Below are 14,924 nucleotides of genomic sequence, written 5' to 3'. Positions count from 1 at the left end.
GGGACTCTCCTCCCTCTGCCCCGCAGCAGTGTTGCGTAATGGTGAGAGCAAGCAAGGCTCTCGGCCGCCGCACGTAAGAAAAAAGTTGTAATAAAAAAGAAGAAAGCAACCCAGGAGACTTTGCCACTTGGCTCCCCAGGTACCAAATTGTGCTGAAAAGGCGGGGTAGGGGCCTCAGAGGCGAGACCCAATAAGTAAGGGAAAGAAAGAAATAAGGGCAGAAGCCGCAGCCCACACAGCCTCACAACCGCCCAAAGGGCACGGCGGCCCTAGGGCTTGGTCTCTTCCCAGCAGCGCAACCTCCGTGTCAATCAGCTCCTTCCGGCGTTGCGATTGGCCACAGGCTTTCTTGGCTTCTCGGGCGCCCGCCTCCTAGTTGCTTGGGGTTTACTTCCCCAAAGTACACGGGCCCCACCTTGTGGAGCAACCGCTCCTGCATGGAAAACGGATCTCCGCCCAGGGGAGGACGCGTTAACGAATAAGAGCAGTCCCGCCCATTTATTGGCTACTTTGGGTATCAGTCAAAGAACTGCTCACCCGCCTTTCCACTGTATTTTTCGGTTATTGGTGTCTCTTAGCGCCAATCTGTTACTAGGGAAACGAGATCCTCACAGTCTCATAGGCATGAGTCAAAGCCAATCAAGAGCCACGCCTTCATCCCGAGTCAGTGCCCAATTGCTGTTCGAAGAGCCCGGAGGACGCGGTCGGGATTGGTCATCCCCTCGCCCAACCTTGCCGCAACAAGTTAGGGTGAGTGGCAGTTATATACACCGGCGGCGGAGCACGCGTGTGTGCGGACGCAGTTGCGTGAGGGGTTTCTGCTATCCTCAGTGCTGTGGAGCAGAGCTAGTTCCACTCCAGCTTAGCCGCGCAGGTACGCCAGTGTGTGGGCAGGGCAGGGAAGCCCGAGGACGCAGCCAAGCGGCAGCAGTTGTGAGAGGGAGAAGTCTGAGTGGTGTTCCCGGCGGCCGCGCCAGGCGCGTCCCCCACCCCCACCCCAATGGCTGCAGGCGCGCGCGGCGAACGGACGGGCGCGCGGCGGCTCCCCGCTCCCCCTCCCCTCCTGGCTAGGGCGCGTGGCCGTGCCCGCCGCGTGCGCGTGTTGCGTCCAACGGCCACGCGGGGCGGGAGTGAGCCGCGGCCGCCGCCCGGGCCCCAGGGCGGTCTCGGGGGCCAGGGTCCCCGCGCCCAGCGTTTCCCGCCCGCCACGCGCCCGCGGAGTCGTTTTCCTCCCTTGGCGGAGGGGTCCGGACCAGAAGGAGGCTTTCGTTTAGGGATGGGAGCAGCACTAAAGTCTGATTGGAGTCTTGCGGCCCCCGAAGCAGAAGTGCCCTCGGTTTTGCAGGGAGGAAAGAGGGAGCAGCGAGTGCACGGAGTGATAGTAACAACGAATGTTTTTTCCACGCCCTCACTATGTGCCTGGCACTGTGCGGAGCCACTTTTCTGCGTTTCATTTGATTCTCACAGGGAGCCGGCGAGGTAGGTAGGCTATTCTTCCGCAGCGGCCCGAGGCGAGGGGCTGGAGAGCGGGGTCACAGGCTCGCACGGGAAGGGCGGGGATGCCGGGCCCTCTGACTCACAGGCCCCCCACCCCCCTTCCAAGCCTGTTTTATTCTTTGTCCCCAGAGCCCTTGTCTTTGGAGGCAGCATCAGCTCAAAAGGCCACCTGCCGAGAAGGCTGCCGCGGCATTTGTACTTGGCGAGTTCTGGGCTTCCAGGGAGACAAGAGTTGGAAGTGGGAATGTGACAAAGGAGTAGGGTTTGGGCTTGCTTTCTACGTGTATTCGTGCAGGCTGTGGGTAGATGTGCCGTCACAGTAGCTTCTGGAAAAAAGCAGGGAAAAAGACTGAGTAAGTGCAAATGAACGTGGACTGTGTTCTTCATCTGATTTGAAACTCAGATTGGTGATGGGAAATTCCCGCCAGCCGGGAGTTAGGCTCCAGTTTTAGACATTGAATCTTTTTTTTCTCTGCCTTTTTTTAATTTGGAGGAGACTTTTGGAGAAAGACCTTGAGAAGATTATAGTTGAAGGAAATGAGGTACAAAGCGACGAGTTTCAAATCTCACCAGCATCTGTGGGTTAAAATATGGAATTGGAATGAAAAGTCTAGTGCCCAGTTACGGTAGACTTTTGATCTGTGTGGCGCGTGTCACGCTTGATGAATTACCGTTGTTGGAAATGTGTTGGAAAAAACACGTGTGTCAGTCGAGCTCTGTGGATGAAAGTTTGTCTACACTCCATTTATTTCTTCAGGGACTTGAGTTTATATTTTTCTAGTAGAGTTAACATATTTTAGATTATTTGAAAGCCAGCATACTCCTTGGCTTAGTGAAATAAATGTTTCTATGTTATAGAAACACTTCTATAAACAAACATTTCTGTAAACATGTTCTAGAAACCCTTTCTATAAACATGCTTCTATAACAGCATTAAAATATAACAATGTTCCAAGTAACATTTACTTGGGGAACTTGCCTGGTTTAGCAATTCCAGTTACCTGCCCTTAGATACTGGTTAACTATTGAATTAACATTTTAACTTATACTTAAAGATGAACAATTTAGGCTGTCAAATGGAACAACAGAATTACCTACATTTAAACTGTTTAAGCTCCAGTCCAGTTAATTTTATTACTGCTAGAGGTAATATAGAATGAAATTATCTTACCTGTTACTGAGGGAATATTTTGTTCGTTTCTGTTTAAAATATTAAAAAATAATAACTTCTTGGCCTCAGGCAAATGGTTATCACTTGGTCAGCAGTTTGAAAATTATGGGATTATTTCACAGGTTGGTGCTCCAACTGCTCACTTGTGCATTCCTTTATCAGGAACAAGTGAATGGAAGCAAATTGTGGTAACGTAAGGCTTGGGCTGCCCTACATCCCCAGCAAGTCATATGTTAGTTTTGTTGGAGCGCTTACCGGTGGAAAAGCCTAAGCTTTTGTACCTCTTACAGGTAGAAAAGTAGCCAATTCTTTGTTCTTTAACTCAGTTTGCTGTTCTCTCCTGACAGTCCACCAGGGGAACATTAGGAGATTTTGGTCATGTTTCTTTGTGACCTACTTAGAGCAGTTTTTTTGTAACTTATGTTAGGGTTCCCCCCACCCCACTCGTTGTAGTATTTGCATAGAAAGTAAACGACCGAAGGCAGTTTTACGTTTTTGTAAAAGTTCGTGAATTGTATAGGGTCCTTAGGACTGATGGGGCTAGTGTTAAAAGATAAAATTTAACATAAAACCAACATTTGTGACTAAGGCCAATTTTTTCTTTTTTTCTTTTATTTTTGTCAGTCTAATAAAACTGCCCACTTGGTCTTTTAACATTTGCAAATTGATTGGTTTTTTTTTTTTTTTAAGGCTTCAGAATTCAGATAAGCATTGTATGTTGTTTGTTTAGTTATATTGTGCTTTGGCTGCCTTGGACAAAACTATTACTGACTTTGCAGAGAAGAATGGATAATTGTGGAAGTAGGTAGGTCAAAAAAAAAAAAAAAAGTCGCGCCCGTCCCCCATTAGTTTGTCAACAGCAAGTGGGAAAAACCTGTGGCAGTGCAATACTGCTCTTCCAAGCCCTGGAGTTAAATTTAGATTCAGCAACTGTTATCTCACATGTAGTTGGTGATCACAATGTGGTGGCAAACTAGGTTTATAATTTTATATCTCAGAAATCAGCCGTTTACTTTTTTTTAAAGGTATTCTTGGACATCCTATCTGGCTTCAGTTGGGAAGGCTAAATTGCAAGGCAGGTGATAGGGTTGAGTAGGAATGATTCACACACATGAGTAGTGTCTTAATCTGTCTTACAAGGTGGAAAGCAATTTCAAAAAAAAAAATGCTCTCACAGCCTGTAGCTTAGTAAATAAGGTCTTGAGGTGACTTTGTGACAGAGTCCTTCTTCTGTCAGATGGCAGTCTATCATGTAATACTGCTTAGTTTTTGGTATGCATGTTGTATCTTAGGTACTTAATAAAAAGTAAAACTTAAAGATGGTTGAGAGATGTGGCTTCCTGGATGGTACACAGAAGTCCTTTGTAGGGATGTAATCTTTGGTGGATATTAACTTACTTGGTTTTATAAAGTATCATCATGTATTTGTATATCCCTTTGCATATTTTGAAAGTGCTTTCACACATCTTTGGTATTAACTTTTTTTTTTTTTTTTTTTTTTTTAATAAGAAGTGAATTGGGGCTCTGAGACTGAATTGTCTAAACTGTTGAAAAGCATGTGGTACCTAACAGCGTACTATAGCCTGCTGTTTACTTAAAAAATGTTAGAGGGATTTTGAATCTGGAAGGTAAGAACGTGACACCTACCTGCCCTTGCAGGCTTCTTCCATATGTTGTTTATGCAAAGCAGTTGGCTGTGCCTATACCCTTGTTCCTGGACTCTGAGGTTGCCTAGAGTTTCCTGGAGTATATCCACCTGTCTTGATCATCTATTTAAGAATTTTGCAGATGAACATCAGTATTAACTAACATATCTTTTCACTTGATGAGAAAGATTGATTTTTCTTTAATTATGAACCTGAGTAGGTTTTAACTTTGACGTGGGGAAGGGATACGCTAAGGTAAAAGATAAAAGTTAAATATTCTGATTCCTGAAGTTTTTTTCTTTCAGAAAAACTTAGTATTTTTGAGATAAAATTTGTGGAAGAGTTGCAATAGAGAGGTCTTACATACTTACTATCCGGTGTTAACATATTATATAGGGTACATTGAACAGAACTGATAAATTAACATCGATAAAATACTGTAAACTCAGTGATAGACTTTATTTGGATTTCCTTAGTTTTTCTACTAAAGTCCTTTTTCTTTTCCAAGATCCGGTCCAGGATGCCACATTGTATGTAGTCTCCTTAGTTTAGTCTCCTGATGTGTGTCACTTTCTGTTTTTCCTTTTGTCTTTCATGACCATAACACTTGATCTCATTTGGATTTGATGTTAGAATTAGACTGGTTATGGATTTTAGGGGAAGAATGCCACAGAAGTTGCCCTTATCAAGTAATATTGGGGGTCCATAATATATAACTGGTTGAATTTAACCTCATGATTTTGTTAAGGTGATATCTGTCAGGTTAGTATTTCTTCCCCTTTCCATACTATTTCTTAGATGCTAGTCACTAAGTCCAGCTCACACTGAAGGAGAGAAGGGAATTAGGCTCTACTTCTCTAGAAGGAGGAGAATGTGAATTTATGGATATACATTAAAGCTACTGTTAATATTTTGGCATGCAAATAAAGTTCCCCTTCTTAATTTTAGCATTTTAATGGATCTTGTGTGCAGGTATTACTGCAGACAGGTATTACTGTTCTAATGGTGATTTTTTAAAAAATTTGCCTCATTCTTTCTACAGTATTATAAATTCTCTGTAAGGAAGATTTGTGTATTCTTCGTTTCTTTTCAGTCATTTATGTCACTATAGACCATGGATATTAATTTTGTTCTTTGGGTTGTAATCCACCATTAGCCTTGCTGATATTTACTTTTTAATATTTTATATTTTTATAAAATATTGTTCAGGCTGGTCTTGAACTCCTGGGCTCAAGCAATCCTGTCTCGGCCCCCCAAAATGCTGGGATTACAGGTGTCAGCCACTGTGCCTGGCCACAGATTATTTTGTTCATATTGTTTCAGCTTTTTTTTTTTGGCTCCTTTGTCCTGTTGACACTTCCCTGTTTTTTAAAAGCATTTTCTTTCTTTCATTAATTACCAGGTGTTTCAGACTCATGTCTTTTATTTTGCCTGTCTCAGGTCCAGAATCAACCATTTCTCCAAGGAGCTGTCAGGAAGAATTTTGAAGGGAGGTAACAGGTGGTAAATGTGAAGAGTTTGGAAAATAGATTGACGGTAGGCCCAGTAATGGTCATACTGCTCTTGCTCTAAGTACAGACATTGGCTTCTGTATTCAAGTTACTCTGGTTCTGGGAAAAGATTTTGTTTCTAAATTCCTATGATTTAGAGTACCAAATATCAAATGTTTGAATATGTGGCATAACCCTGAAACAAAATTTACAAAAATTTGGTATATGCTTAAGTCTTTCCAGACTGTTTTATTGATGGGATAATTTTTTAAAATAGCTTTATTGAGGTATAATTGACAATAAACTGTGTGTTTTTAAAATATACTGCTTGATAATTTCAAACACCACCTCTTTTCCCAGCTTCTCAAAAGACTGAGGCAGCAGAGATGATTACTTGAGCCCAGGAGTTTGAGGCTGCAGTGACCTATGATCATGCCACTGCACTCCAGCCTGGGTGACACAGCAGACTCTTAAAAAAAAAAAAAAAAAAAAAGTATACCCATGAAACTTTCACCACAGTCAAGGTTGTGAACCTATCCATTACCCCCAAAAGTTTTCTCGTATCCCTTTTCCCTTTCTTGTTTGTTCCTCCCACCCTTTTCCCTGCAGAAAATCCTTGATCTTTCTGTAACTGTAGATTACTTTGCATTTTCTAGAATTTTTGTGTAAATAAGTTCTGTTCTTTTTTTGTTGCTCAGTGCTAGTCTGTTGTGTAGGCACATCACAGTTTATTGATTTACCTGTTGGTGGACATTGAAACATACAAAACCTGTGTGTTTTCAGCTTTTTGACTGTTAAAGCTTCTGAACTTTGTGTACAGATCTTTGTATGGATATATGTGCCTTTATTTCTCTTGGGTAAATGCTTAATAGGGGAATGTTTAGTTCATGTGATACATGTATGCCTAATTTAGAAACTCCCTATTTTCCAAAGTGGTTGTACCATTTTACATTCCTACCAACAGTGGAGGTTTCCATTTCTACCAGCAGCTGGCTAACAGTGCGTATGGTCAGTCTTTTTAATTTTAGTCATTGTGACAAGTGTTTAGTGGTACCTCACAGGTTTTACTTTGCATTTCTGTAATTACTAATGATCAGCATTTTTCATTTGGCATTCATGTAATTTATTCAGTGAAGTTATCTTTAAATCTTTTGCTTGTGTGTTATGGGATTGGTTACTTAATTATTATGTTTTTTTTTTTTTTTTGAGACAGAGTTAATGCTCTTGTGTCCCAGGCTGGAGTGCAATGGCACAATCTCACCTAACTGCAACCTCTGCCTCCTGAGTTCAAGCCATTTTCCTGTCTCACCCTCCCGAGTAGCTGGGATTACGCCTGGCTAATTTGTGTATTTTTAGTAGAGATGGGGTTTCACCATGTTGGCTAGGTCTGGAATTACTGACCTCAGGTGATCTGCCTGCCTTGGCCTCCAAAGTGCTGGGGTTACAGGTGTGGGCCACCGCACCCGGGTGGTTACTTAATTTTGAGAGTACTTTCTATATTCTGGATAGAAGTTTTTAAAAATCAGATAATGGCTGGGCGTGGTGGCTCACATCTGTAATCCTAGCACTTCGGGAGGCTGAGGCAGGAGGATCACTTGAGGCCAAGAGTTCGAGACGAGCCTAGGCAACATGGTGAAACCCATCTCTATTAAAAAATCCACCTTTAGCTGGTCATGGTGGTGCGTGCCTGTAATACCAGCCTCTTAAGAGGCTGAGGGATGAGAATTGCTTGAACCTGGGAGGTGCAGGTTGCCACTGCACTCCAGGCTGGGTGAAAGAGCAAGACACTATCTAAAAAAAAAAAAAAAAAAAAAAAAATCAGATACATGCTTTGCAAATATTTACTCCTAGTCTTTGGCTTGCCTTTTCATTCTTTTGATGGTGTCTTGCAGAGCAGATGATTTTAATTTTGATTCAGTCTACGTGATCAGTTTGCTTTCTTCATTTGCTTTTGGTGTGTCTAAAATCTTTCCTTAGTGTTGTGCAGATTTTCCCTAGAAATTTTACACTTTGATTACACTGAATCATTTTGAGTTAAATTTTGTATGTGGTGTGAGGCATGAATTGAGGTTCTCGTTTTTGTTTTTTGCATATGATATCTAAATGTTTCAGTACCAATTGTTGAAAGGAGTATACTTTTTCCACTGAATTGTCTTTGCACTTTGGCTGGAAATATATTGTGTCTCTGGATGTATTACTGTACCCCATTCTGTTTCATGGATCCATTTGTCTCTTTATGTCCGGCCTGTGTAGCTATGTACAATATCTGGTATTTGTACTAAAAAACACTTAGATATATGTAAGGCTATCATACAGTACATACTTGGCAACTGATTTTTCTTTTTAATGTTTTTGAGATCTGTGCTCACTTTCTGGCAGCCATAAATAGGGTGACGTACGTCTTGGTTTGCCAGGGACAGTCCAGATTCACTTCAGTTAACCTGACACAATTAATAGTTATTTTCAATCTTAAAAGTGCTCTCATATGGTTGTCTTAAATACAGAGGTTTCCCTAATGTGAATAAACCACAACTTAATAACCATTCCTTATTTGATGGACGTGTAGGTTGTTACCGATGTAATTTAGAAATAAGTTGGCAGTTACTTGTTTTTGTTTTGTTTAATTGGGTTTCTTTTGTGTATATACCTAGAAGAGAACTGCTTGATTTTCATCAGTGTTTTTGATTTTATCAGATAACTGCAAAATTGTTCTCCATTTTCAAAGTTCATTTGTCATGTTTTACTCATCTTAAAGGTAGCCTTTGAAAACTCTTAAACTTTGTCTTAATTTTGGATGGTTCATTTAAAACTGGTAAATTCAAGGTCATGTTTAATAATGTCTTTCTAGATCTTAATGATATCAGTGTATATCATCCTTAAGAATATTACTTATATTCTAGCATCCTTAGATGAATGTTGTTATATTGGGAACAGCCAAAGTCCATAGTTGTAGAAATTTTCAAAACCTCTTTAGAAAAGGACTTAGTGTGCTAAGAGTGTTTATAAATGAGGGAGAACCTTGGAAATTTTTAGGATACATTTTCTTTTTTTTTCCCTTCTGATATTAGCATGTGTTTTCATTGATAATACTTAAATTTTTTTCCTTCTGTCACCCATGCTGGAGTGCAGCAGCACAATCTCGGCTCACTGCAGCCTCTGCCTTCTGGGTTCAAGCGTCAGCCTCCTAGTTGGGATTATAGCCGCGTGCCACCAAGCCCAGCTAATTTTTTTTATTTTTAGTGGAGACAGGTTTCACCATGTTGGCCAGATTGGTCTCAAACTCATGACCTCAGGTGATCTGCCTGCCTCGGCTTCCTAAAGTGCTGGGATTACAGGTGTGAGCCATCATGCCCAGCCAATCATGCATAGATTAAAAAAAAAAAAAATCATTCCCACCCCCCCAGAGGTAATTCATAGATTTCACAAAGCACTGTCTTTTCTGTGACTCATCTGTTTAAATTTGCTTACTTTAATTGTTTTTAAAGTTGATAGAATTGAGAGTTGATGAACAAGACTGAGAATTCTTGAGAAGTATTATGTTCACATTTCTCATAGCTTGTGTTTTATGTTTGGGCCAGAAAAGATTTCAGAGAGATGATATACAATTTTTTCCTAACTAGGATTTATTGCTGCTCTGTATAGATTCAGATTGCCAAAATTTACTACATTTTTTTTCTTCTGTGAATGATCAAATAGGTCTTTTTTTTTTCTTTTTTTTTTTTAAAGGCAGAGTCTTGCTCTGTGGCCCAGGTGGAGTGCAGTGGTGCAATCTTGGCTCACTGCAGTCTCTGCCTCCCAGGTTCAAGTGATTATTGTGCTTCAGCCTCCTGAGTAGTTGGGATTACAGGTGTTTGCCACCATGCCTGGCTAATTTTTTGTATTTTTAATAGAGACAGAGTTTCACCATGTTCGCCAGGCTCATCTTGAACCCCTGGCCCCAAGTGATCTGTTCGTGTTGGTCTCCCAAAGTGCTAGGATTACAGGTGTGAACCACTAAGCCCAGCCCAGATTTTTTTTTTTAACTGGGAATAACAAAATTATTCACAAAACTTTTGGTGTGTGATCTTCAATCAGCTAAGAACTTACCTAAACATTCTTTTATTTATATTTATTTTTTATACTTGATTTTTTTTTGAGATGATGGGGTCTTTCTCTGGCACCCAGGCTGAAGTGCAGTGACATGATCATAGCTCACTGCAGCCTCAAACTTCTGGGCTCTAGCATTCCATCTGCCTCAGCCACCTGAGTACCTGAGACTTAAAGGAATGTGCTACCACATTTAGTTAATTCATTCCTTCCCTTCCTTCCTTTCCTTCCCTCCCTTCCCTCCCCTCCCTCTCCTCCCTTCCCTCCTCCTCCTCCTCCTCCTCCTCCTTCCCTTCCTTCCTTCCTTTTCTTTCTTTTCTTTCTTTTCTTCTCCATTTGTTTTGGAGATAGGGTCTTGCTTTGTTGTTGCCCAGACTGGTCTCAACCAACATTTTTAATAATTAAAGAAACAGTGTCGTCTCTGCTGTCTTAATCTAAATGGTGGAAAGCCAGATAAGTCAGTTTTGATAGTTGGTCAGAAATCAACTCTGCTATTATAAAATTCCAACTTCTTGTTTTTGTGTGAGAAAGTTGAATAAAAAAGAATTGTGTTTTTTAGCCGGGCCCGGTGGCTCATACCTGTAATCCCAGTACTTTGGGAGGCCAGGCTGAGGTCGGGAGTTCGAGATCAGCCTGGCCATCATGGAAAAACCCTGTCTTGACTAAAAATACAAAAATTAGCCGGGCATGTCTGTAATCCCTAGCTACTCAGGAGGCCGAGGCAGGAGAATCGCTTGAACCCGGGAGGAGAAGGTTGCGGTGAGCCTAGATCGCGCCATTGCCATTCCAGCCTGGGAGACAAGACTGAGACTTTGTCTCAAAAAAAAATGTGTCTGTTATGTGTCAGACATCAAGTTTTGGAGCTAAAAAGTTAGGTAAGAAATGGTCTCTGCTTTTAAGAAACTTAATATTTGGGGGCCGGGCGCGGTGGCTCAAGCCTGTAATCCCAGCACTTTGGGAGGCCGAGGCGGGTGGATCACGAGGTCAAGAGATCGAGACCATCCTGGTCAATATGGTGAAACCCCGTCTCTACTAAAACTACAAAAAATTAGCTGGGCATGGTGGCGCGTGCCTGTAGTCCCAGCTACTCAGGAGGCTGAGGCAGGATAATTGCCTGAACTCAGGAGGCGGAGGTTGCGGTGAGCCGAGATCGCGCCATTGCACTCCAGCCTGGGTAACAAGAGCGAAACTCCGTCTCCAAAAAAAAAAGAAACTTAATATTTGGGAAAAAGTTTTTATTCTTTATTTAGTATGTTTTATCTGACCATGACTAATGTAGAATTAGTGAAGCCTTTGACTATTTTAGTTTAAGACTTGAGTATTTTTTTAAGCAGTGAAGCAACATAGTTTTGTTTTATTTTATTTTGAAATGGAGTCTTGTTTTGTCGCCCGGGCTGGAGTGCAGTGGTGTGATCTCTGCTCATCTCCGCCTCCCAGGTTCAAGAGATTCTCCTGCCTCAGCCTCCTGAGTAGCTGGGATTACAGACTCGCTCTGCCACTCCCAGCTAATTTTTGTATTTTTAGTAGAGATGAGTTTTCACCATGTTGACCAGGCTGGTCTTGAACTCCTGACCTCCTGATCTACCAGCCCTAGCCTTCCAAAGTGTTGGGAGTGCCCGGCCTAATTTTTTTACTAAAATGAAATTCATATTTAGTTATGTGATATTAAAAAAATACTGCTACTGTTTCCCTTGAGCTCTTTGGTGGATATTATTAATAGATATATTTATTTACATAAAAGGGGTGACTTTAGGAGCCAACTGCCACTTAAATGGAACTGTTCATAGTGTAAATGGGAGACTGTAAGGGTATTTGAGGCAAATCTAATGTTGAAACTTCGGTCCTAGAGTATTGAAAATTTGGTTTAGCTAACAGCTGTTGCATGTTTCTGAAGTTGACAGTCTCAACTGAAAGTAGCATCTGTTTGGAAAATTAAATGCTAATTAAGACCCAAGTTTGCAAAATGATGTAAACTGTTAAAATGTTAAACTAATGACGAAATAATCTGCCTGCCTCAGCCTCCCAATGTGCTGAGATTACAGGCGTGAGCCACTGTGCCCAGCCAACTTTTTTTTTTTGTTTGTTTTGGTTCCCATTCTGGGAGACAAATTCTTTTTTTCTTTTTGAGACAGAGTCTTGCTCTGTCGCCCAAGCTGGAGTGCAGTGGCGCAACCTTGGCTGACTGCAACCTCTACCTCCTGGGTTCAAGCAATTCTCCTCCCTCAGCCTCCTGAGTAGCTGGGATTACAGGCATGTGCCACCACACCTGGCTAATTTTTTTGTATTTTTAGTAGAGATGAGGTTTCACCATATTGGCCAGGCTGGTTTTGAACTCCTGACCCTTGTGATCCACCTGCTTCGGCCTTCCAGAGTGCTGGGATTACAGGCATGAACCACCACACCCGGCTCCAGCCAGCTTTTAAAGTACGTTAGTGTAAGACTTAGGATCCATATTCTTGTTATTGATATCCACATGCCTGAAGGCAACATACTCCTAGTATGACTGGTAAGCTGTTTCATATTGATCTTAGTGGCTCCAGTTTTGGGGAAAATAGCAGATGTTGGTGAAATAAAGTACTAAATGGGGTAGATATTCCAGAATAATGCACAGTTAGGTTGGGGGTGGAAAAAAAGAATAATGCAAAGATGAACTAGATGAAAGTAAATATATCTTCACAAATTGCTTGTTTAGAAATTTATCAACCAAAATCAATCTATTTTGTCTATCCTGTTTAAAAAAGACAGCTAAAATTTCATTTTCCTTTCTATGGTAATTAAATCTGTACATATTCTCTGTTTGCCTGTATGTTTAAGTTTGCGATAATTTTCTCTCTTCCTCCTTGAATGAAAAGTTGGTCTCATTTCAGGTTTTTCAATCAAAAAGCATTTTTTGGTAATAGCTGACAATAATCGGACTTCTTATGAGTGCCTTTCTTGGCACTCAAAGATGTTGACTTTAAATTTTCATGATTTTTATATAGTGGGAATTATTTTGATTATAAACATCTTGTTTGTTAACTTCTCCATTTTATTTTGAAATTTTTTTATTCCATTGTAGAATGAACTAGTAAGCATATTTAGTAATTTTAGTTTTGTAGTTTCTTTTTTAAAAAGATATTATGCTAAAAGTTTATCTGATTTAGATGGGCTAGAAAAAGTGATAGTTTGTCCCTGGATGTCAAAGCTATGTTGTTTAAGATTATTGCCTTTGAATCTAATATTGCCTCAACTAAGAATGTGCTTGTAACTTCAGAACTGGAACACTCTTAATTGGGTTTAATAACTTAAGAAAATTGCTGGGTGTAGTGGCTCATGCCTGTAATCCCAACACTTTGGGAGGCCAAGGCAGGTGGATCACAAGGTCAGGAGCTTGAGACCGGCCTGGCCAACATAGTGAAACCCTGTCTCTACTAAAAATACAAAAATTAGCTGGGTGTGGTGGAGCATGCCTGTAGGCCCAGCTACACAGGAGACGGAGGCTGAGGCAGGAGCAGGAGAATCGCTTGAACCTGGGAGTTGGAGGTTGTGATGAGCTGAGATCATGCTACTGTACTCCAGCCTGGGCAACAAAGTGAGACTCTATCTCAAAAAAAAAAAAAAAAAAAAAGTTATGATGGGATGTATGTTGGAAATCCATACCTTTGAGGTTCTTATATCTCTAATATTGGGGATAATGATGAATTTTTTTTTTTTTTTTTTGAGACGGAGTTTCACTCATGTTACCCAGGCTGGAGTGCAATGGCGCAATCTCGGCTCACCACAACCTCCGCATCCTGGGTTCAGGCAATTATCCTGCCTCAGCCTCCTGAGTAACTGGGATTACAGGCACGCGCCACCATGCCCAGCTGATTTTTTGTATTTTTAGTAGAGATGGGGTTTCACCATGTTGACCAGGATGGTCTCGATCTCTTGACCTCGTGATCCACCCGCCTCGGCCTCCCAAAGCACTGGGATTACAGGCGTGAACCACCGCGCCCGGCCGATGATGAATTCTTTATAATGATTCCCCCTTTTGTATTTATAAAATTGCAATAAATCTGTATAAAATCTCAATTGGTCCTTATGGGTTCTGTTTATTTTTATGATAGTTATTCGTTTTTTAAACGACTTGCTGAAGTGTTCTTTTCTCTCAGTTGGTTTCAGCTAAATGATTCAATCTTCTCCCCTGTGTTTGATCCTTCAGGTTTGGACATATTTGACTTTTATTCCCCCAGGTTGAATTGACCAAAGCAATGGTGATGGAGAAGCCTAGTCCCCTGCTGGTCGGGCGGGAATTTGTGAGACAGTATTACACACTGCTGAATCAGGCCCCAGATATGCTGCATAGGTAAGACATTTTTCTCCTGCATCATTTAATGCTGTGTTTTAGTATGTGGTACTTAAGAGAGTCTCCCACTCATCATCTTGTGCCTTGTAGGATTGTTGCATAATACTTATTTGCATATAAGTATCCCCCAATTTTTTTTTTTTGAGAGAGTCTCACTCTGTTGCCCAGACTAGAGTGCAGTGGTGCGATCTCAGTTGACTGCAACCTCCACCCCCCCAGTTCAAGTGATTCTCCTGCCTCAGCCTCCTGAGTAGCTGGGACTGCAGGTGCCCACTACCATGCCCAGCTAATTTTTTTTTTTTTAAGTAGAGATGGGATTTCACCATATTGGCCAGGTTGGTCTCGAAATCACAACCTCGGATGATCAACCTGTCTCAACTTCCCAAAGTTCTGGGATTACAGGCGTAAGCCACTGTGCCTAGTCCCAAAAAATAATTTAAAAAAGTTAGACTAAGTTACCTAAACTTGTACATCATTGGAAAATAACCATCAAAATGTAAAGGTATAGTCATGCATTATTTATTAAAAAGGTATTAAAGATTACTGGAGCTGAGGTGGATGTAAAAAATAATGTATTAAAGACAATTCATGACTGTTCCTGTAATAATGTACTTTTGTGTTGATGTGCTTTCGAAATTGTATTAAAACACATTCCTATATATACAGAAAAATTGTTTCTGTGGTTTTACTAGATACTTCCATAATTT

The 14,924-nt window shown here is 41.2% G+C and overlaps 1 protein-coding gene across 3 annotated transcripts in view; it reads left to right on the top strand.

Annotated features, from left to right (window-relative positions):
• Positions 1 to 746: 746 nt before the first annotated feature.
• The window catches only part of G3BP1 (G3BP stress granule assembly factor 1), a 38,420-nt gene continuing 24,242 nt past the window's right edge, over positions 747 to 14,924 (top strand). Inside the window, exons 1-2 of one of the 3 annotated variants that reach the window (XM_032259819.1) lie at positions 747 to 874; positions 14,105 to 14,217. In XM_032259819.1, the coding sequence (XP_032115710.1) occupies positions 14,123 to 14,217 (95 nt within the window). In that variant the 5' untranslated portion in view covers positions 747 to 874; positions 14,105 to 14,122. Of the gene's footprint in view, positions 875 to 1,355; positions 1,480 to 14,073; positions 14,218 to 14,924 lie in introns of those variants that run through there. The other 2 variants (XM_032259820.1, XM_032259821.1) reach the window with 2 other exon arrangements.

The sequence above is a fragment of the Sapajus apella genome, unplaced genomic scaffold (genome assembly GCF_009761245.1).
Source record: "Sapajus apella isolate SASKATOON/1434 unplaced genomic scaffold, GSC_monkey_1.0 scaffold112, whole genome shotgun sequence".
Lineage (NCBI taxonomy): Eukaryota > Metazoa > Chordata > Mammalia > Primates > Cebidae > Sapajus > Sapajus apella.
Note: the sequence above shows the minus strand (reverse complement) of the source record. Positions and strands in the feature narration are given on the sequence as shown.